Source organism: Sapajus apella, unplaced genomic scaffold (assembly GCF_009761245.1).
Source record: "Sapajus apella isolate SASKATOON/1434 unplaced genomic scaffold, GSC_monkey_1.0 scaffold57, whole genome shotgun sequence".
Lineage (NCBI taxonomy): Eukaryota > Metazoa > Chordata > Mammalia > Primates > Cebidae > Sapajus > Sapajus apella.
The window spans coordinates 467,750-491,564 of record NW_022436997.1 but is presented as its reverse complement, the minus strand read 5'-3'; the positions used below and the strand labels follow the sequence as shown (position 1 = coordinate 491,564).

Below are 23,815 nucleotides of genomic sequence, written 5' to 3'. Positions count from 1 at the left end.
GTTATTGTGTATATGAGAGATTGAGATTAAATTCATTTGTAATTCATGGAACTCCGAATATGGTTAACGCAGTGGCAGGAAAGGAATTGTGGATGTTACACACAGCGTTAAGCAAGAGGTTTTATAACACAGAATGTAGGTGCCTTCTAGAATGAGGCCATGTGAATTGTCACCACGATTAAGCATGTCTGCGAAGTCATTCACTCTTCTGGGCTAGTGTCTCAGCTGCCAATTCCTCATCAGTACTGGTCCTAGCAGCCACACAGAGCCACTCCTACAGGATTTATTGTACTTGAGCTGGGTTTTCTCTAGAAGACCCAGCAAATAATGCCACAGCTCATGAGGGAAGTTGCTATGAACAACGTTGTGTCTTTCCAAATGTATACGTTGAAGCTGCAACCGCTAAGTCAATGATATTTGGAGATGGGGGCCTTTGAGAGATAATTAGGTTTAGACGAGGTTTGAGGGTGAGGCCCTCATGATGGAATTAGTGCCCTTACACTAAGAGGAAGAGAAATCAGAGCTCCCTCTCGGCCATGTAAGGACACAGAGAGAAGGCAGCCATTTGCAGGCCAGAAAGAGAGTCCTCCCAGAACCCCACCTTGCTGGAATCCTGATCTCAGGCTTCCAGCCTCCAAAGCTGTGAGAAATAGCTTTCTGTTGTTAAAGACACCCACTCTCTGATATTTTGTTATGTCAGTCTAAGCAGATGTCAGAACCTCTTCTGCCAAATTCCCAAGGCATTGCTTGGTCTCAGGGAGCCAAATCCAGGGAGCTGCAGGTTGGATGGATGTGGCTTTGAGAAGCTTGGGCTCCTGAGGGCCAGAGCCCATAGCTGAGGGCTCTGCCTGGGTCCAGCCTGGCTGCTGCTTCTGTGCAGGCAGGGACTACCTTTCCTTGTGCAGTGAAGGCTCTACTGTGGTAAGAGCAGGGCCAGCCCCAAGGAGAGGTGCAGATGTGGGAGGGTCCACGGTGGTTCTGGCCCTGTGAGCTGTGCACTCAGCTTTCGCTTACCCTTTACTCAGCTAATCCAAGCCTTGACCTTGGATTCCCTTTTCTACCCTCCCCTGACTCCTTCTCAGCACCTTTCCTGCCTTCCAGAGCCTTAGGGCTGTTTCTGGCTTCCCAGCTTGGTTACCAAGTGCTTTTAATTAGGCAAATTGATGACTGTGACTATGTTGCCCAGGTAACTAAGACCCTTAATCTTCCAGAAATGCCTGAGTCTCCAGAAGGCTCTGATGGGAGAATGCAAAGCCCCTTATCTGGGGTACTGAGAGGCAGGTGGACCATTGGATTACTCCAGCTTGTCTCTGGTCCCTACTCTGCCCACATGGATGGTGAATTTTCTCTATGACTGTGAAAACAGCAGGCTTCAAAGCTGTGTTTCTTTGTCATTATAGAGTGAGGGAAGGGGAAGGCAAGAAAAGTCTCTGCTCTCTGGCACTGTTTGACTTTCTCAGTATTCTTCCTAGGAAGCATCCCTAGATTCAAAGGCTAGATGCAGCCAAGGTTATCTGGCCCACTCCTCTGCCTCTGGCAGTAGATGCGCAGTCCAGGTAGCTTCAGAACCATGCAGCTCTCTCTTCCCTCCCTGCCTTCTAGGCCTCCTGAATGGGGTAATCTTGACCTTGAAGAAGACATCTCCTCACACCCTGCTCTCTTGCCCATGGTCCAGTTCAGTCCCTGCCCCATGCTGAGGGAGTGGCGCTTCCTTGGGGAGAGGCTCAGTACATACACATTGCCATACTCCATCTCAGTGATAGTGATGGTCTTGACATGCCAGACGAGCTCCCTCTTGGGGATGAACCGGTCTTCCCTGGCGAGGTGGCCCACACAGAGGGAGGCAATGTCCCCCAAGTAGACGCTGTCAAACTCGAACGTGTCTGTGGTCCCCCTGCAGAAAACAAAGGTGTGGTCCGTGAGCTGCCTATGCCCACCAAGTCAGGTAAGCATTTGTCGGGGGTCTGCTGCATTCCAGGCACTAGGCCAGGGAACAGGGATGGGATGGCAAGCGAGACCTCATGGCAGTCCTGGGGGCTTTGAGGTGTTCATTTCAGTTTGGGACCAGGACAATCACAATGAAAAAGCCCCACTAGCTGCCTGGCCCCAGCACCAAAGAATGGTGACATCGTTATGCAGGATGGAGATGGGGGGTGGTGGTGAGGCTTAGCAGAGGGAAGAGGGGAAGGGAAGAGTCCCCTGAAACAGGCATGTCTTAGCAAAGTCATGGGTAGAAATAGCAGGGTGTGGAGGTGCAGATATTTCTGGGAGAATGTTGGTTTTGGGAGGAGTTTGGGTTCAGGGAGGGAAAAGCTGATGGAGAAGGCAGGGGTGAAGGCAGTCTGTGGGGGTCTGTAAGCGCCAGTCTAAGGAGCCCAGACTTCATCCTGATGTAGAAATTTGAAGAAAAGTTTGCTATAAACGGAATGTCTGTGTCCCAGCTCCCCCAAATTTATATGTTGAAACCTATTCTCCAATGGGATGGTATTTGGAGGTAGGGCCTTTGAGAGGTGATTGGGTCATGAGAGCTGAGCCCTCATGAATAGGATTGATACCCTGATAAAAGGGGCCCCAGAGAGCTTCCTCCCCCTTCTGCCATGTGAGGACACAGTGAGAAGATGGGTATGAACCAGGAGGCAGGCTCTCACCAGAAACCAGATTTGCTGGTGTCTTGGTCGTGGACCCCCAACCTCTAGAACTGTGAGAAATGCATTTCTGTTGTTTCTAAGCTACCAGTCTGACGTATGCTGTTACAGCAGCCAGAGTGGACTAAGAGAAAGATGTAGTGGAGTTAAGGGGGAGGTGGGGGCTGTCTCAGCAGTCCTGAAGGGGGTGGGGATATGGAGTGGGCATCCAAGCAGTTCAGAGGTGGCTTTGATGGAAGGAAGTGTGGTCCTTGTCCACACAGGTATGGGGCAACGTTTGCAGTGAGTAGCACTGGTCACAGGGTGGGCTCCCATTAAATGCAGTCCCATGCTTTCCCTTTCACCACTGCCTGTTTAGCCCCTGGGTGCTTGCACAGATTGGCACACAGTAGGTGCTAAGTACTTGCTTGTTAGGCCCATTTGTGTACCTATGGCTCCCACCTAAGGGGGAGATTCTTGGGGCCCTCCCTTACCTACCCACCCCCCTCCCCACTTCCCTGTGGGCCTCCCTTCCTACTTCCTAAAGGCCCGCTGCCTAGAAGAATTTTCCACGAGAAACTCTTTGGATCGGTTCTTCCTGCCCTCCAGGATGAGCCAGACGTTCTCCCTGGTTTCGCCTCCGTTGCCCGTTTCTATGACGATCTCGTAGGCTGTAATGGAGGAGGTGGGGGAGGGTCAGCTCAGGGGAAGCAGCACTCATCATCAGGACAAGAGCAAGAGGGCAACAGCCTCCGTTCCTTCATTTGATTTTAGGCCACAGGCTGGGGGTGGGAGAGGCAGATTAAAATCACCACGATTGAGGCGTTGTAGGTAGAACCTGCCTGGATTCTGGGGCTACAGCGAACACTCTCATTTTATTTATAGTAGCAACCTCTTTGCAAGCAAATATGGGAGCCACTGGGAATGCAGCAGGAGGTGGGGCTGAACACTCAGCTACAGGGCCTGGATGCCTGTAGATCAGTGCTGAGAAGGGAGAAGAAGGGGGGCCCACTGCAAAAGCAAAGGGGAAAGACCAGGCAGGCAAAGCACCCAGAAGACCCTTGCACTGGCTCCAGCAAGCAGTCCCACTCGAATCCTGTCTGTGTCACTCCATCCCACCCTTCTGCTCCCTCGATCGTGTCTGCGCTGGCATGCACTCCTCCAACCTTGGCTAAGTAGATGCCAAGTGCCAGGACTGGACTAGACCCTGGGTGACTCTAGAACTCAATCTCTAGCCCCAGATACAAACACTGAGTGTACCATATGACAGAATGTGGTAGTTAAGTTTGCAAAAAAGAGCCAAAATACTGTGGGGTGAGACGAAAACCTGGCTCCCTATTTCCTCTCCCACTTCAGGTCCTGGTACTTTCTCTCTTGCTCACTCCAGCCACCCTGCCTCCTAGCTGCACCCAGAGCATGTAGGTGTGCTCTTGACTTAGAGCTCTGCAATGCTGTCTTTTTGCCTGAAGTGCTTCCCTCTTTTCCCCTCCCTCCCCCACCTATAGTGGCTTAGCTCACTGGCTCATCTTCTCGCTCTTACTCAAAAGTCATGTCTCAGAGATGTTTATCCAACCACTCTAATTAAAATTGCAACCTGATCCCCTTGCACTCCTGGTCTGCCTTACCTTGCTCCATTATTTTCTCTTGTCCTTAGTACCTTCTAATATGCTACGTAGTTTATTTATTCATTGCTTTATTGTTATTGTATGTCTCCCCTCCTACTTAAATATAAGCTCCATGAGGGCAGGGGTCTTCATTTTGCTCATTGATAGATTCTCAAGTGCCCAGAACAGAGCCTGGCACATAGCAGAACCTCAATAAATGCTTACCGAGTGAATAAATGAGTGATTGAGCTAATCACAGAAAGTTTCATGAAGGAGGTGACATTTGAGCTTGTCCCTAAAGAAGAGCCTTGATTACAATCAGCAGAAAATGGGGGAATGTTCCAGGCAGAGAAAAGAGCATAAGCCAAGATACTGAGGGAGTGTTGCATGTGATCCAGGCTCACTCCCTAGGGACCACGACAGGGATGGAGCTGGCACCCTGGAGGACACAGTAAGTGTCTGGCTGGAGTATCCCCAGACATAGACCCCTTGCTGCAGTACCTGAATGACTTACAGTCTGGGATTCCGGATCCAAAGGGGTGGCTTTGTTTCTGTGCCTTTATTTCAGAGACATGATTAAAAATAATGAAAAGGAGAGATGGCCATATCTGAGGTTCAATGTAGCACCAATCCCAGCCCCTCAGCCACACTTTTGCCTTGGTAACTTTTCTCAAGGAGAAATCTCTGCTACCTGAAACAGAGTGAATCTAGGCAAAGAGACAGGCAGCCTCTGATAGAGAAGAGATCTACAGAGAGCACATCCTTTCTGCAGCAGGGAGGGGCTCTGCAGCCCAGGATAGATTCCAGCCCAGGGACTCAAAGCCATCCTAGCAAGGGGAGCTGTACTACTGCCTTCTGCTTGCCCATAGGAGGCGATGGTCTGTTCTGCAAACAGGCACTGGTGAATTCAGAGAGGGATCCTAGGTGTGGTTAGGGAAATGGTTGGTCAGCATCAGTGAGGGAGGCAGGGAGCGCTGGGAACCTGCATATCACCACGATGAACTCAAGTAGGAGATGTGAGAGATGATATGGATAGGGCGTCCTACACGGATTGCAATGAATTATTTCCTAGTGGTCCTAAGGATAAGGTAGAGGAGTAAGGTTTGTAAGCAAGGACATTTAGTTAGATTAGAAACAAATGTTGCTAGTTGCATCGGTGGTCTTTTGAGAGGAAGCTTTAATCAGTGTATTTTCACCTTGCTTTCTTTCCCATATGAAGCGGCTTGTTAAAAATGTGGAAGGCATGACTCTCAACTTTGTTCACAGGTTGCTGGGAAGGAACAGATGAAAGAGGATCAGGCACTTGAACATTCAGAGCAGGTAAAAGTGATGAGCCCCATCTAACAGAGATCTCCCGTGGGGCCAGCATACCCAAGGACAAGCCCCACTGGAGGAAGGTGCTTGGCAGACTTGCAAAGGAAGAAGCACATGGAGGTCACCAGCATAAAGGGGCCACCAGCAAAGCTACTGTGGGCTTAGGGGGCATGGATGGTAGTTTGAAAGGCAAGACAGGAGAGGAGTAAGCAGATCGCCCCTGAAATCTTGCCCTTATCCTGGGCATGGCATCTGCAGAGGGCAACAAGTGAGTGATACAGGATGTACTGAGAGGGAAAGGGGCAGGATGCAGGGAAGATCCAATGTCACATTCTTCAAGGAGCTGCAGAATAAACAGGTGTTTAGTCTTGAGACAAGAACTGCTGGGGCACATGATTGCCATGGAGAAATCCTAGGAGTATAGTTGGGCTTCTAGTGGGCATTTGGATTTTACTTCCTTATGTTTCAGGACCATTGTTTATGCTGGGGAGCTCCTATCAGCTGAGAGTGGCGCCTAGCCAATCAGTGGATGGGGCTGAGAGTCCTGGGCCTGGCCAATCAGAATCCTCCTCAGGGAGATGCTCTCTTCCCTTCCATGAAGGCTTTTAAGCTGGAATGGTATGGGGTTGGACCTGCTAGCAGCTGACTTCCACTATGGAGAGAGTCTCTACTAAAACAAAGTTGATGCATGGGAGGAAACAGAGTTGAGAGGTGAAGAGAGAAAGAGACATATGGAGGCCACTGGAGCCTCTGGAGACAGCCAAGTCTCGGCAAGAGCCACCCAAGACTTCCAAGTTCTGGGAGCCAATACACTCCCTTTTGCTGGAGCCACCTTAGTACTGGGTTTCAGGCACATACAACCAAGAGTCCTGACCACTCCTGAAATTTTCTGTTTGACTCCATTGGGACTATCAAAGGATGGATGCTTCAATAACGTAAATATGAAGATGGATTTTCTAGCTGAACTGCCTGGTGAAGCAAGCAGTGAATGTTCCATCCCTGGTGAGTTGACTCACAAACTGGACTGTTATTTGGGCTGAAAATGTTGCAGATAAGCCTGACTGAGCAGCCTTAAAAGGCCTCAAGAGTGGGAACACAGGGAGCAGGAGGGCTGCAGAGAGGAAGACGTTGGCCCTTCCAGAGGATGTCTCAGAGAGAGATGTTTTGTCCTTCCAGGTGTGTGTGCATGTGTGTGTGTGTGTGCGTGTGTGCATGTGTACACAAGCATGTATGCACATACGTGCATGTGATCTTACTGTCCTGGCCTTACCCCGGATCAATTACAATAGAATCTCTGGGAGTGGGACCCAGACATATTATTTAAAGATTGCCAATAGTTTTCAGCTTTGGCTGCACATTGGAATCACCTGCAGAGGCAGATGGTTGCAGAGGGCAGGGAGAAGCTTCTAGAATTGTCAACAAGAGTTGGAGATGAAGGTAGAGGACAGGAGGCTAAATGAGATGGTGCAATCGATTAGTCTGGAGTACCAGCCAGGCCTAATAAGGACAAGACATCTTGGGCCGGTGCAGGGGGCCTTCGATGTGTCGCTTAACCTTTCTGGGGTTTTGTTTGCTTTATCCATGACACAGAGATGTGAATTTGCACCCCCTCTATTTCATGGAGTAGGATTGCAAACATCTATTGAGAACATGGGTGTGGAGTGCTTTCACCCCCATAAAGCTCTGTTCAAGTACAAGAGGGCATTTGTCCTCACACACTGAGTGTCCAGAGATGCCTTGAGGTCAGTGATGTCAGAATGTAAATGCCGTGAGGGCAGGGCCCCTGTTTAATTAATTGGCGTGACTCTGGAGGTCAGAGTAGAGCCTGACCCTTGTGGGTGCTCAGTAAGGGTTTGTCACATGGTTAAATGAAAGTAGCTGAGGGTTGGGAGGCTTGGCTCAAGCTGCACCCATGACTGCCTCCAGGGCAAACCTCAATCTGAGGACACAGATGTGGCTACCTGTTCCCTCATGGGCAGTCCAGATGGCATCACTCTATTCTCTGCAGCCTCCCAGTAAAGAGAGATTGATTCAGGCCCTCTCCTGGCTGTGCGTCCCCGCCCTCTTGTCTCCAGCATGCACACATCCTTCTGGAACTGACACAAGGGTCACCTCCCCTCTACAATCTCTCTGCTAACCCAAATCTCACAGATTTTAGCAGAGATTTGGCAGGGAATCTGTGAAGGAGACTCAGTGATTATGCTCCAAGCCTTACAAATCTCTCCTTCCCTGGACACCAATGGTATGAGGAGTCTCTATTGCTCATCATGGCACTTGTGTAAGGGTCTTAAGGTTTCCCTCGAACTAGGCTGTGAGGTTGTAAGGACAAGGACTGCATTTTCTTCCATTCACTCAGCACCAACTAACTGAGCACCTATTGATCCCCAAGGCCTGCAGAGCTGCAGAGGGCTACATACATGAGTGATGCTATCCCTAACCTGTGGGAGCTTTTGGATATATTGAGAGACTAATGCATGTGCAAAGGTCAATACAAATAAACTAGAGTTCACAAAGCAATATGCATTATTCATAGCATCTAAAATAAAACTGGGCACTCAATAACTTCTCAGGGTGTAATTATACAAGTTGGGAGTCTACCTTCTGAGTTAGGGCAGGAATCCTCATACAGAAATTCTCGATAAATGGGTATTTGGCCCTTGTTTGAATACTCCCAGGGACACAATGCTCACTACCTCTCAAGGCAGCTAATCTCATCATTGGGTAGTTTGGATGGAATGGTAGAGATGACTGTGGGTGAGTGGCTTCCTTTCCATAGTCTACAGTGGTCCCTGGAAGGGGCTGTCCAGCCAGGGACTACATTTCCCAGGTGCCCTTGCATCTGGTGGCACCACATGCCTAATTCACATTAATAGGATATGAGTTCTATTAGGGGAATGTGCCTTCTCCATGCTCTTTTCCCATCTGCAGAAAACATGGAAGCCACATGTTGGAAATGACTGAGACACAGAAGGAGCTTGGGTCCCTAAATCATTCCATGGAAGACTTCCCACCAAATGCACGTACTGGAGTGGGTACTATAGGAGTGAAAAATTTGTTTTGTTTTGCAAAGACACTGAGATTTAGAGGTTTACCTCTTACTGAAATTAGTGTTGCCTTAATAACTAAGGTTGGAAAAATCCATTTCTTACATGAGGCTCTGCCTTGAACAAGCCTCTTCCAATCTGTTGGACCCAGACACTGGCATCTATGAAAGGCACATCTCCCTAGGCTTTGATTGCCATCCCCTCAGGATCAATTACTCTTCCCCTTTAAATATCCCCTGAGGAAGGGACAAAAGGAAATCCGCTCCTGGAGATACTGGCTTCCCCTGCATTCTGTTTCTAGGAAGCGTTGATTAGGCAGCTGTTGCCACAGGCATCAGTTGGATGATATCCACAGTATAAAAATAAACTAGAGAGGACTCCACACCAAACCACCCAGCCCAGCCTTCAGGTCAGGGTCAGCTTGTCCCCAGTGGGTTTTCCTGCTACCTAATTAGTCCCTGTGATTCTGAGCCATGAGCTGGCATCAGTGTCTCTTAGCAGTTCCAGTTTCACCAAGCAACATTTAGGATGTCTCCTCATGCATCTCTCCATATTATTCCCTGCATCCTGCATCTGACCCCCCTCCAGCTGGAACAGCATCTTCTTATTCCAGCACCATTCCCTGCCTCCCTCTGGAGCCAATGCTCTCCCCCACATACTGGTCTCTTCCAGCTCATCATTGATCTTGTTGTTGGCACAGGCAAAGTCACGGACAGTCTGCCCATCACCCTCACTCTTGGAGAGCCAGCAGTCACACTGGAAGCGGAAGGTCTCGTCGCGGGAGTTGTCCTTCACATCAACATAGCTTAGATGCCAGCCAGGAAATATCCCTGTGGAAAAGACACCATGGGGACTGGAAACTGGACGTGCCCTCCCTCCCCTTTCAGACTTCTACAACCCCCACAACCCACTGGCTGTGTGTCCCTGGGCAAGTTCTCTTTCTTCTTTGGGCCTTTATCTCTTTGATGATAAAGTGAGGGGTTGTGTTAGGTGGTCTCAGAGGGTTCCTCTGGTGCAGAGGAGACCATTCTCTGTAAAGCCTTTAACCTGGGGTTCATGAACCCCAGAGGATCTGCGTATGGAACTTTCTTGGGGTCCTTGACCCCAAGAAATTGTGCTGTAATTATATGTGAACATTTTACCAGTGAGAGACCTTATGCTTTCATTAGATTCATAATTGAGATCTCTGACCCAAAATAGAACTTTCTAGTGTTCACTAAGATGAAAGATGATTTCTATTATTCCTGACACCAGCATTTACCTAGTCCATGCTCATTATCCTTCCAGAATCAGTTCAGGTGGCAACTCCTCCAGGAAGCCTTCCCTGATGTCCCCTGATCACCCACTAGGCCTGCATCAGGTGTTCTCCATGCTCCTGTAGCCTCCTGCATCTGCTTTGGCCACACCCTGGCCACCTTTTATTGTCAGTATTTACATGTGTTTCATTCTCCAGGCCACAAGCTCTTGGGGGCAGGGAGTAGGTCTTACTTGTTTTAGTTTCTCTCACGCCTAGCATAATGACTGGCAAGTAGCAGTTACTCAATGAATGCTGAATGAATGAATGTGTCATGACTTGGTTGTTCAACAATCATAGAACAAATCCAAAGCTGCTGTTTCTTTTGGGTATGTTGCTAATATTGAACACATAGCTGCCCCTGTTGTAATTGGCAGGCCTTCCCTGGGAAGTGTGCCCACCATAGCACAGCTATCAAATATGAATTGATGTGCGCTCGCATCACGGTGTAAATAGCATGCATGTGACAGCTGCATGCTCTTTACACCATGAGCTGGTTCAGTTACTCTCTTCTCTTCAAAGTCCTTGAGAGCTCTTAAAACCAAAGGACCCCATGCAGGAGGAAATCCCAGTGGTTTGGCAGGTGACTTGCTGCTTATTATATGTACACAAGGAAACTCCAAGAGTCTTAAAGCACAAAGAGACACAAAAAGATGGACACACACTTCCAGGTCACCCAGATCACACGGGACACATGTTAAGGCTCAGCAGAGAATACACAGCGGTCCTAATATAGCATCATTCCAGGTTGAAAAAGTATTTCTTCTGTTTTGTAAACACAGCTCTTCACTGAAGTAGAAAACAGCACCAATACAGTTAAGCTAAATTTTAAAACACTTCGGTTGAGTTAAACAGCGGTAAGTTATTTTAACAATAAATTTGTTTTTTTAACTCAATTAATCTTTCTGTTTTTGTACATTAGGATCAATTCCACCGGTAAGTATGCAAAATGGTTGCTTTCTGAGATGCTTCCTGATAGTGCAATGAAGATAAGACCTTCTGCTTCCAGTACAACTGCTGGCTCTGCAAGATTAAACTACATAGTAAGTCTTAATATATTCAGTCTGGAAATGAGACAGAGAAGACTTACTGAAGCAGTGCTCAAACACTTCTGGAGTAGAGCATAGGAAGGAAGAGGCAGGCAAAGAGAAAGGCAGAGAAAAAGGTGACAAGTTGTTGATTCTATTGAAAGGTGTCCAGGTAGAAGAGACTTTTTGTCCTCCTCCCACCACTCATCCTCACTCTTTCTTTGTGTGTGTGTGTGTGTGCATGCGTGCGTGTGTGTGTGTGTGTGTATATGAGACAGACGCAGACACACAGATGCTCAGAGATTCTACTATCCAGTTCTTACACAGTTTGATTGATACAGACCTCTGGAGTGGAACCCAGGCATCAGTAGTCATTAAGGCTCTTTAGGTAATCCCAATGTGTAGCCAAGGCTGAGAACCTGGGCCTGTATCACTATCACTGGAGGGTTTGTTAAACTATACATTGCTAAGCCCAGTCCCAGAGTTTCTGATTCAGTAGGTTGTGGTGGGGTCCAAGAATGCCCATCTCTAACTAGCTCCCAGGTGAGGCCAATGCTGCTGGTTCTAGAGTGACACCTTGAGAACTACTGGTTTAATGTATCAGGACCAGAGTCAGGGGGGTCTTTCTGCAGAATCACAGTAATAGGAACTCAATGGGAAGTCTGAACATGTGATTGCATGCATGAGTGAGCATGAGTATGCTAGTGGACGAGGATGATGACATTACCTGGAGACATAAACCATCACGAGATTGTTTCTGTTGCTGGAATGTACCATTCATCATGCTCTATACCCTATGGAGTTTTCAATACAGAATTATACTTCTGGGCTCTAGGCAAGGTGGTGACTGAGAAAAGCAGCGAGCTGAGGGGAAGGGTGGATTCTGGGATGGCTTTACCTTTATCCACATATAATCCATTGCCTCTACTGCATGGATGAAGACAACCAGAACAGGAGCCTATCTAGCCCGGGTTGCCCTGGGGCTCAGTGGCAGGCTGCCTCTCTTCCCACTGTGGCCCCCTTGCTCCATCCTCTCAAAAATTGCCATTTTCTCACCCCATCCACAATTTTCAAATTAAAATTATTCAAAGAAACTCCTTCTATGAGCTTTGTGCTTGATGCTCACTTAATTGCCTTGATTTGGAAATTTTGGGTGTGATTGACAGGGATCTTACCATTACTTTCTCCCACTAAGAACCTATCAAACATGCAACTGGGAACAGGTGGTTCTGGCAGGCTGATATCATATGTCTGGTTTTTGCTGGTGATAACAGCATGATAGTAGATGGGTAAATGGACTCACAAGTACAGCATGGCTAACCAAGTGGCCAGCACTAGCTACATGGTATATGTCCTACCTGGCCTTGGCAGATGTATTAGCTTATTCTTATGCTGCTATGAAGAAATACCCAAGACTGGGTAATTTATAAAAGAAAAGAGGTTTAATTGACTCACAGTTCTGCATGGCTGGGGAGGCCTCAGGAAACTTACAATTATGGTGGAACGTATTTCTTCACAGGGTGGCAGGAGAAAGAATGATTGCCAAACGAAGGGGGAAATCCCTTACGAAACTGTCAGATCTTGTGAGAACTCACTCATTGTCACAAGAACAGCATGGGGGAAGCTGCCTCCATAATTCAATTATCTTCATCTGGTCCCACCTTTGACACCTTGAGATTATTACAATTCAAGGTGGATTTGTGGGGGGACAGAGCCAAACCGTATTGGTGGACCAAGAAGGAACCATCTGAAATTGACAAAGAATCCATTGCTTTACAAACTCTTCTCTTTTAGGGTTCTACTTTATTTTTTTTTTAACGTAAAGGTAGCAAACACTCCACACTGTTTTGACACCTTTTATTCACAGACAAACTATATCAGAATATAAATACTGACTCATTCTTTTTCATAGTTGCCTGATATTTCATTGTATGCACATGTAACCAAATTATTTATGTTGTCCTTGTTGATAGGTAATTAGTTGGTATCCAGACTTTTATTTCTGTACACAATGCTATAATATCCTTCCATATGTATCATAGTGCTCTTTTAAAATGATAAATCAGATTTTGTCACTTCTCCATATAAAACCCCCCAATGGCTTCCCATCACTGTCAGAATAAAATACAAACTGCTCACTAAGGACTATTAGGATTGACATGATCTGGTCCTTTTCCACTCCTCTGATTTTATTTCACACTATTCACAACTTCACTTATTCTGTTCCACCTACTGGCCTTCTTTTTACCCCTTGATATATGAAGTCCTTTGTTGTCTTAGAAACTTCGCATCTGCCATTCTGTCTGTTTGGAACTATATTCCCCAAGCTCTGAATATCAACACCATCTCATCACTGAGGTGTCAGATCAAATGTTCTGTCTTTGAGAAAGGCTTTGTTAACAACCCTATTTGCAGAAGCTTCCTAATCCCCAATTACTTGCCATCAATCATGATATATGCCCACTTCACAAACTGTTTGTTTCTGTTTTCTCATATATTGTAGTTTGTCTTCCTCCACTAGGTTGTAAGCCCCATGAGAACAGAAGTCTTTTGTAACAGAAGTCTTTTGTAACTGTAACTATGTTTCAGTGCCTAGAACAGTGCTTGGCATATTAGTTAATAAATGTTTATTGAATGCATGGGTGTGCACTATTATTGAACAGGGAAGAATGGCACCAATGGTAAAGTTTTAGGAGTGGCTGGGAAAAAGAATTTGAAGCCCTGCCAGGGAGTGATGGCCAGTCCTAGTAGAATTGATTATTTTATCCCAAGTTTTTGAAAGTTTTACTTTAAGAAAAAGGCTTAGAAACTCTGAACCAGTGTGGGGTCCCACTCTGCTCAGGCAAGAGATGGCAGTCTCTGGATGGGAGTGAGACTGGCAGCTGCTCCCTAGAGTTCATCATGCCATCACCTGCCTGTGGTTCCCCAGTGGCTTTCCACATCCGATGGGACCAAAGGGCTCAACTCTGTGTTTACATATTTAGGGCCTTCTTCAGCCTGACTACAACATCTTATCTCTCACCTCAATAAGGAAGAACCCTTTTACAAATCCCCTGTCCCAGTGAGATGGATTTAAGCATTTCTTTGGCATTTCCTCTCTCCTCATTATGGCACTCAGCTATTCTCTTGCCTTAAATACCTGCCGGTTATCCTCTGGACAATTTAGATCTCACTTCCTCTGCAAGACCCTCCAAAATCCCCAGGCTCACAGCGTTTTTTCCTTGTCCATTCTCTTGGTCATGAGCACAGACATCTTGAGAAATCTCTGCTATTCAGGTCATGACTATGCCCTAACACTTGTGGCTGTTTTTATGTGTATGCCTGACTTCTCTAGTTAGATTTTAGGGAATGAGAATCATGTCTTAGGACCTCTTAGCTGTATCACAATGATATGGACTTAGCATTCAATAAACACAGAACTGTTCAACTATTTTTACTTTCTGAAGTGAACTGTCAATTCTTTGCTCCAGCACAAACCACTAAAAATTCTCCTCAGGTAGGAAGATAATTTTCTTCACCAAGCAACTCCTTCCTTGAAAATAATCTTTGGCAAGCTAAGGATTCATCTAGGTAACTCACATTTCTTCAGTAAGATCAACAAATGGTTTGAAGTAAGATATGGAACCATCATAGAGCCCTAGCTGTGAATTATTATGAGAATCTAGCTATTATCTTTCCACAGACACTTTTGCACACACATTATCTAAGAGGCCACCCAGAGCGACACTCTGGGATCTGGCAGATGGGTTGCAGTCCCAGCATGTCCACCAAACTGAACACATAATATTGCCATACCTCAGTATCCTTACTGGTAGAATGTGGGGATTGAAATAGATGATTTCTGAGGTACTTTATATTGGCTGGTGCAAAAGTCACTGAGGTTTTGGCAAAAACTGCAATTACTTTTGCACCAACCTAATATTTCTATGAATTTATATTTTTCAAAAGAAAACACCTAAATTTTTTCTTTCCCAGAGCCTTAATTTAACCAAAGAAGGCAAGAAGAACAAGATAAATTAGAAAATAAATACTCTGGTTGTAATTTGTTCAATATTATAAAAGCTATCTGGGTAATTGGAAATATGGAGAATTAATCATTTATCTTGATTTTCCTCTATGAACTATATTTCATGATAATCAAATAGCCTAAGGGACTTTTTTAACAGAAAAATTCTAGCTACTAAGTGGATAGGAAATGACAGAATTAGAAAGTCACCATTTGTAACCCTAATTGATCATCACTGGATGGGTCCACTAGATGAAGAGTTTTGAGGAAACTTTATAATGGAATAATCAGGCTGGCAGTCCCTGCATCCACTATTCAATGTTAGCACCAATTAGAATGAGACTTCTGTGTGCTTCATATTACATCAATAAACAGTATTTCCTCCATACATTTTATTCCTCACAAACTTACTCAGTATACAGTACTGAGGAAATTTACATATTTTCCATGTATTCCATATACAATATTAAGAAAATTTACATACTACATAGTATTGGAAAAATTTGCTATGGAGTGGAAATTGAACAATACAAATAAATCATTGTTAAGTATGATAATGGTGGTGTAATTCTGTAGGAAAAGATTTATTTTAAAAAGAGAAACATACTAACTATGTTTGGGGTGATATGACATGAAGTTTAGGATTTGATTTTATATCCCCCAGCAACCAAAAAGAAGAAAGAAAAAAACAGTATGAAAAGTAAAGCTGATGTGACAAATTCCCATAGTTCAAATTTGGTAGTTCAATAGTCAATAATGGATTCAATAATGAATCAATAATTTATAATTCTTGAACTTGGGTGATGGCTATGAGGAAGTTCATTATACTATTTCCTTCACTTTTGTGCATGTTTAAAATTTTTCACTGATAAAGAACTATTGAATGGACAAAAAAGATTGAAACGTAGATTCAGAGGAAGAGAAGATTGCTATGCTTTAAGTTAAGCATTTGTCACCTGATTTCTATGGTATTTGTTCAGAAATCCCCACCTTTATTGTAGAAGACTCTCAAACAAAATATGTTTTTCCTCATAAATGTCTATGCAAGGGAAGCATAAGGTAAGTGGAAAAAATTTAAAGTAAACATAAAAAGTATGGCATAGAGAGAGTCTAAGGACATGTTTAGCCATGTATTAACATTTAAACTTCCATCCCTGGAGGAGAAAGTTACCATTAAAAGGAAGTTAGACACAAAACCTGGACTTCTCTGTCCCTCTTCTGAGCCTAGTATCTCAACCATAGAGGCTCAATAAGGATACAGAAACGCCGGTTGCAGCAGCTCACACCCTGAAGCAGGCGGATCACTTGAGGCCAGGAGTTTGAGACCAGCCTGGCCAAAATGATGAAATCCCATCTCTACTAAAAATACAAAACTTAGCCGAGTGTGGTGGTGCACACCTGTAATCCCAGCTACTCAGGAGGCTGAGACAGAAGAATAGTTTGAGCCTGGGAGGCAGAGGTTGCAGTGAGCCGAGATGGTGCCACTGCACTCCAGCCTGGGTGACAGAGCAAGACTCTGTCTTAAATAAGTAAATAATAAGGATACAGAAATCTTCCTTTTCCTGATAAGCCTGAAGACCTACCAATAATATTATCCTCCTTTCAGACCCAGTGTCTGTTGAAGGGAAGGAGGGCCAATTCTTTGCCTACAAGGGGAAGAGGATCACATTAATGAATCAAGATTTCTTTAAACCCAAGGCAATCAGATAGTCTTTGGCTACCCAAAGTGGTGGTGGGGTGGGGTGTCACGCTCTTTGGAGAGGCTGACGCCTGAACAATAGTAGCAGCTAGTCACAAGGTTGGAGTGGTTTAGAGCTGTCCATGGTTCTGAACCATCCTCTTTCAGATTTTGACCGTGACAGGATGGAAGGAATTGGCTGATTGGAGTCACGTTTTTACATGGTAGAAAAATACGTCAAGAAAACTGAAGAAGTCTGGATATGTGTGTGATTAGTGTCTGGGAGGTGGGGTAGCTGGCACTGGAGGAGTTAGTCATGAGTCTGAGTTTCATGGTCAGGACTCAATTTTTTTTTAAAAGCACTAAAGCACACGGAACACTCTGATTCTAGGGAAAACTAAGTTCCCTATAACTGAAGCATGAAAAGACAGGGAAGGGTCTGAAAGAGAGGCATAATTAAATTATACAAAAATATATTAAGTCCTTATTATATTATAGGCAATGTGATAGGCATTAGGGAAAGAACATGAACAAGACAATGGTACCTGTGGAACTAACACGCAAATAAAAAAAGACAGAATACACATGTAGCTACAAATATGTCAATTATTCTGGGAGTAGGCTCAAGCAAGGTAGAGCAATAGGAAGAACTTTCAACGAGGAAGCGAGGACATAAGAAAGCTTCTAAACCACAGACAGGGAGATATAATCATGGCAGGATGCACAGTGGGAGCTAGATCACAAAGCAGAGGTCTCAGTGGCCAGAATTAAATCACAATTGCAGAGTGGGATCAGAAATTAATCTACAATGACTTTCAGTTCTGGATTTCCCCTCTTTTTCATGTGTAGGGGAATAATTGGCATCTGTGCCCCAGTTACCACCAGACTAATTTCAGGGCTGTGGAGATCCCAGTCGTAAAAGTTAGGAGCAATGGCTTTGCTGAACAGATCGCTACTTGACACCAGCTTTAGCATTAGGACTCTGGGCCACCCAGCCTTGCTATGCCTTAAGCTGCTGCAGTTAACCCTGCTGACTCTAGGCTCTCTGATAGGACTGTGCTCTGATTTGGTGAGTTGTATCTTGGCCCAGTGGCCTTGAATACTTTCCACCCAGTAGCAAATCCTGAGGCAGACTGTTTATATTGAGATCCTAAGAAAGTCTTTACTGTTCCCCAGAAGGTTCTTCCCTACCATATTATTTTCCTATGCTGTCATAAAAATTTAACACAAACTTCGTGGCTTAAAATAACAGAAAGTTATTCTTTCAGAGTTCTGGAGCCCAGAATCTGAAGTCAAAGTTTGAGCAGGTCAGTTCTCTCTCTGAATGCTCTAGAGAAGAACCTTGCCTTGTGTCTTCCTAGGTTTGGTGGCTCCCAGGTGTTCCTCAGCTTGTCACTGCTATCTCCAGCTCCAATCTCTGCCTCCATCCTAAAATGCTCTTATTTCAACATCTTTCCATGTTCCCTCATCTTTTAATAAAGACACAAGTCATCATTGATTTAGGGCTCATTCTAAATCCATGGTGATCTCATCTCAAGATTCTTAACTAAGTCTATCTGCAAAGACCATATTTCCAATATTATCACATTCTGAGGTTCTTGATTAACAAGAATTTTGTGAGTGGAGAACACTATTTCACTCATGACACCTACCCTTGGAGAATTACAAATGCTTTAATAAATGTTATCTGATATAATTGTTGCATCTAGAAATTCTTCAATCACCTATAGGGGAAAAAGATATATCTGTGGAAGTCTAGAAAATGATAGAATTCTGGAGCCATCTATTTAGAATCCAGAAGCTGCTACAAGCTGATATTCAACATCAATTTATTTATTTATTCACATAATTGTTAAATACCTACTAAGTACAGGCACTGCACATACAAATGTGAATCAAACAAAGTTTCTACCCTTGAGAGACTCAAAAGTCTGCCAATTATGACTGGCAAGACAATTACAATTCAGCATTGTGAGTGAGGTATGAACAGATAAGTTTAGGAGCACAGAGTAGGGAGCACCTAAATTCATTTGGGATAATCAGAGAGCTTCATGAAGAAGGTGATATTAGTCTGGATTTTGACGGATGCATAAGAATTTAGCAGGGGAAGGGAATTACAGCTGCAAGGTTATCTCTTGGGTATCTATGAGGGACCGTTAGCTTGGGCAAAAGATGTAAGTTACTTCATGCAAGGTAAAATTTAAATAAGAGCTGGAATGAAAGTTTAGAGAGCCAGGAAAAAAGAAGAGAGAATAACAAAGAAAATCTTTTTAATGAAAATAACTAATTGTAGAGAGGCTCCAGTTTCTGAAAACTTGAATATTTCATGACATTCTCTAGATGGGTCAGAATAATCAGGAATAAAGACAATTCCACATTACAAAAGGACCAGAGAGAAAAGAGTGAGGCTAGGGGAAAAAGATTTCCTGACTTTGTGTGTGTGTGTGTGTGTGTGTGTGTGTGTGTGTGTGTATACATATGTGTGTTGGGGGGGGCAGGGGAAGGAAGCAGTGAGGAGCATTTTTGTCCATAAACATAAATCCACAAATTGCAGAAAGCTGTTCATCTCCCCTTCCTTTCTCCCTGTGAAATACAACGACTTAAATATTTAGCTGTATAACAAAATTTATCAGCAAGGGATTCTAGAAATTTGCTAGGGAGAAATAAACATTTTAAATATTTTGAATTGCTTTGCTATTTGAAAGCAAATGAGGCCTCGTGTTTCCTCTATTAAATTTATGTCCAGGAAACTATGAAGTTGGGAATTGACACACCACATCTTGGGATTTCATGACCAGTGAACAATCTTCAGCATTACAGAGTTCACCAGACATTAATTTCCTCCCCAAGCACACCCCACTTTGAAAGTACAAAAGGAGGAGGTATTTCCTTCTCCTCCTCTTTTCTTCCTCCCCCTCCTCTTCCTTCTTTTCCATTAACTCACCTCAAATGTTAAAATTCTCAAGAATCTGCTCTATGCCACCCTTGCTTTCCTCAAGCTGCACTTTCTCCATAGACTTTCTTACTCACTCTTCATTCATGACTTCACTACTGTCTCTGCACTAACAACTTTTAGATTACTATCTCAGCTCAATCTTCAAACCAGCTTTCCTCCTGAGGTCCAGAACCCACTGTCACTGGATATCACCGCTTAGATGTCACTCAGGCCTTCAAATTAAACTTGTCAAGATGAAGAAAGTCCTCCAGCATTCTCACCATTCTTGTTCAAGTCTTCTCAGGCAAACCTTTAGCAAGTCCTCTGCCTTAAATATTTCTGAAGTCTGTCTGCTTTTTCTCCATCCCCACTGCTATCATCGTATTGCAAGACATTCTCCCACCAATTTCTTAATCACCTTTTAAAGTTTATTTTCTTCTCCACCTCACCTATCTTCCACAGACACTAAAATGATCTTCTCTGAGTGAGTCCTGTTCTTGAGATGCTTTGATGGCTTCTCATTACAGTCAGGATAAAAACCCAATCCTTGACATGGCTTATAATATTATGCATGGCCTGGTTCCTATCTATATTGTAGCTCCCACCCCCATTTCCTATTTTGTAGTCATTCTGGATGTTTCTTTAGTTTCTGGCACATATAAAGATTTTTTTTTCTATTTTAGGTCTTTTATATTTGCTATTCATTCTACCTCACATGTGTTCTTCATTTTTAGCAAGCACCACACTTCACCTAATAGCTACTCCTATTCATTCCTGAGTTTTCAGCTCAAATATCCCTTCTTCAGTGGGGGGTTTCTCTGAGTCCTCAGCCTAGCATCCTGTGGATGTCCATTTTAGAGACACATCATTATTTAAATTAATTGCTTGTCTAATGCATGTAGTTTTTGCTAGAAGGTCATCAAGATGACTGGAATCTTGTCTGCTGTTCCCTATTCTGTCCCTAGCACTGAACACAATGCCTGACAGTAAGTACTTGATAAATATACAGTTGACCTTCATTATTCACATGTTTCATCTTTGTGGATTTGGCCCTTTGCTAAAATTTATTTGCAACTCCAAATTAATACTCAGGTGGCCATTTGTGGACATGTGCAGAGTGGCAAAAAATTTCAGTTGCCAAATGCACATGTTCTTAGCTGAGGCTGAACAAAGCAACATTGCCTTCTTGTTTCATCTATTATGCCATAAACAATTGTCCTTTTTACGGTCTATTTAGTGTCATGTTTTCACATTTTTGTGCTATTTGTTAGTGAGTTCATTGTTTAAAAATGGCCCCCAAAGATAGTGCTTGGTCCTCAAGCTGAACTACTATTTAGTGTTTCTAAATGCAAGAAGGCTATAATGTGCCTTCCAGAGAAGATACATGTTAGATAAGCTTCACTGAGTCATGAGTTACAGTGCTATTGATCATGAGTTCAATGTTAATGCATACACAGTAAATATGAAATAAGGTGTCTTTAAACAGAAACATACATAAAACAAGGTTATCTATTAATCAGTTGGTGAAAATGTTGTGACCAGAGGCTCACAGGAACCTAACCCTGTGTTTCCCATAGGAGCAATGGTTCAGTGTTTGCGAATTCAGAGTTCACAGCAACATTATAAGGCATAACTACTGCAAATAGCAAGAGCCATCTGTAATTGATTTGTTAACACAAATAAATATTAAAACTGAGGTGATTGTTAGGGCTGCAAAGGACCTGGACTACTCATTTTGTCTCTGGAGAGGACATGACAGGTAAAACATGAGGACATGATATGAAAACAAGAAAGGCAGAAACTTGCATGTCATTGAAGACAATCATTATCCCTGGCTCCTAAAATGTAATTACATGACTTTTGGAAACTTCTTCTCAAATATATGAGCCTTTACTTTCCTAGATGGTTTGGAAGGAAGGGTAGGGCATGAAGGCAGGAATGGTCGAGAGGACTCTGGAAGGTTCATCCTGAGAAACAGGCTGAGATGGAAGGTATGGCAGCAACAGGGGAAGCCATCCAGGGAACAAAGGGGTTAATCAGGTGGAGTTCAGATTTGGATAAGATGGAGTTGCAGACAGGAAGCAGAGACGACCTCTGATCTTGGATCTGCAACTTTCTACATTTTATTGCTGTGAACTGTGGGTGGAATGCATGGTAGTCTGGACCATCCTGTCAAGCATCTGGATGTTTGTAGCAGGCCAGGTTGGAAATAGGCACCAAGGCAAGAACCCTGGATCAGCCCGTGGAATCCAGAGTTGAGAGAAGTCAGAGAAGAAGTCAGAACCGTAGACAGCTCCCCTCCCCTCCCCGCCACCTCGTCCCCGACCCAAGACTGCTGAGTGATTTCTACCGAAATCATGCTTAGCACAGCATTCTCAGTCTTTTTGGCTACATTCTCCACTCTCACCCTTCATGAATAAAATACCCATCTTGTAAATAGCGTTGGCATGGAAAAGTGGGGCAATCATCATCTACATGAAATGCTTCCCTCTCTGGCTAACTGGGAAGAGGTTAGGGAATCCCATGCTTCTGGTCTCACAGAGCAGTTGAGCCTTAGAGGAAGGGCTCAGGCTGCCGGGGGATATCACCTCTTCGTTCTTAGGGTTCCAGTTCCTTTGGGGGTCTCTGCTATTTCTGAGATACAGCCTATGGTAGAACAGGATTAAAAGACCTGGTATTTCTCAGGTCTCTGAGGGGAGTCTCAATTAAACGAACATTTATTGAGTCCTCACTATGCTCCAGGCACTGTTATAGGCAGCTATGAAGATAAAGATGAATAAGGCATGATTCCTACCTTCAATAGCAAGGACATCTTGCCAGTGTGTGCTGGTAGCCAGACAGAGAGCTGGATGCCCACAGACATAATATTCTTCTTTCTAATTAAGGCAGGGACACAGTTCTTGGGAACATACTTCCTAAACAATGGTTTAGGTACTTTAACAGGAAAGACTGTAGACAGACAAGTTAGGGTAGACAGACCTTGTCCCTACCTTCCCCACCCCTACGCCTGCCAACCCTACTAATCTGATCTGTCAAATCCCTCTAATTAGGCCTGTGGAGATATACAGAATGTGGTTCAATGTTTTCACACTTGTTTTGACTAAGTGATCGCCATTGAATATCCTGGGAAGATCTCATCCTAATCTTGTGAAGTATCTCGGGCAGGAGATGGTCCTAGTGATCATGACTACTGTTATTCAACCAGAACTAGGCAACCTGCTGCTAGACCTAAGACAATCAGAATGGTTAATGAGAGAGAGGGGAAAAAAAACCTCAAGGGTCTTTGTTTTGTTTTCATCTTGGGAAAGAGGAGAGATACATTAAGGATATTTGAGCATGATTTCCAAGTATGCGTTTTTCCACAAACTTGTAATGCCAGTGAGGAAGATGCATGCTTTTCTGGACAAGCCTACCCTGTATGCACCCTGATAACAGCAAACAGAGATAGAGAGGCTGCCTCTCATCACACATCTTTTTAGCCATCTGACACAGTGGGTGGTGAGGGTACAGAATGATGGCTGGCACATAGAATGGTGGGTCAGAACAGGCATCAGAAGACCTGGGTTTGGGTGATGGCTGTGTCCCCTCCTTGCTGTGTGGTTCTGAGTAAGATATTCAGACCTCATTGGGCCTCAGTATTACTTGGTTGCAAAAAGAGGAGCAATAAAGTACTTTTGCTGTGGTAATTCACAAAGGTTTTTTGTTTTTTTGAGACAGGGTCTCACTCTGTTACCCAGGCTGGAGTGCAGTGATGCAATCACAGCTCGCTGCAGCCTTGACCTCAAATTATCCCCCCATCTCAGCCTCCTCAGTAGTTGAGACTATAGGCATACGCCACCACAGTTGGGTAATTTTTGCATTTTTTGTAGAGATGGAATTTTGCTATGTTGCCCAGGCTCGTCTCAAATTCCTGGGCTCAAGTGATCTGCCCACCTCAGTCTCCCAAAGTTCTGGGATTATAGGTGTGAGCCATAGCACCTGGCCTCACAAAGTATTTTTAAGAATCAAATGTTTGTATCTTTAATATCTAACAGAGTCCCAGGCGTGTCATGAATGCTTTAGATGTCCTGTATATAAATGACCGGTGGGATACACTGAAATTTGAAAACTGGAATGCTGTGTAAGTATTTGTTATTTTATTGCTTTGAAGTCTGACTATTTTATCAATGCCTAGTCTGAGCTTATTTTGTGTTATGGGAAAAATTTTAACTGGTGAACCCATGTTAAAGCTAAATAGTTTAGCTCCTATAGAAGAGAGGTTGTGAACTGTTGAGTTGGGTTTTGTCAG

General features: G+C 44.2%; 1 protein-coding gene across 2 annotated transcripts in view; it reads right to left on the bottom strand.

The window, feature by feature from the left end:
- The window catches only part of LOXHD1 (lipoxygenase homology domains 1), a 185,238-nt gene that overhangs the window by 3,984 nt on the left and 157,439 nt on the right, over nt 1-23,815 (bottom strand). For both annotated transcript variants that reach the window (XM_032245238.1, XM_032245237.1), the window contains 3 exons: nt 9,246-9,416; nt 3,163-3,295; nt 1,736-1,894 (listed from right to left, as the gene is read on the bottom strand). In XM_032245238.1, the coding sequence (XP_032101129.1) occupies nt 1,736-1,894; nt 3,163-3,295; nt 9,246-9,416 (463 nt within the window). The remainder of the gene's footprint in view (nt 1-1,735; nt 1,895-3,162; nt 3,296-9,245; nt 9,417-23,815) is intronic.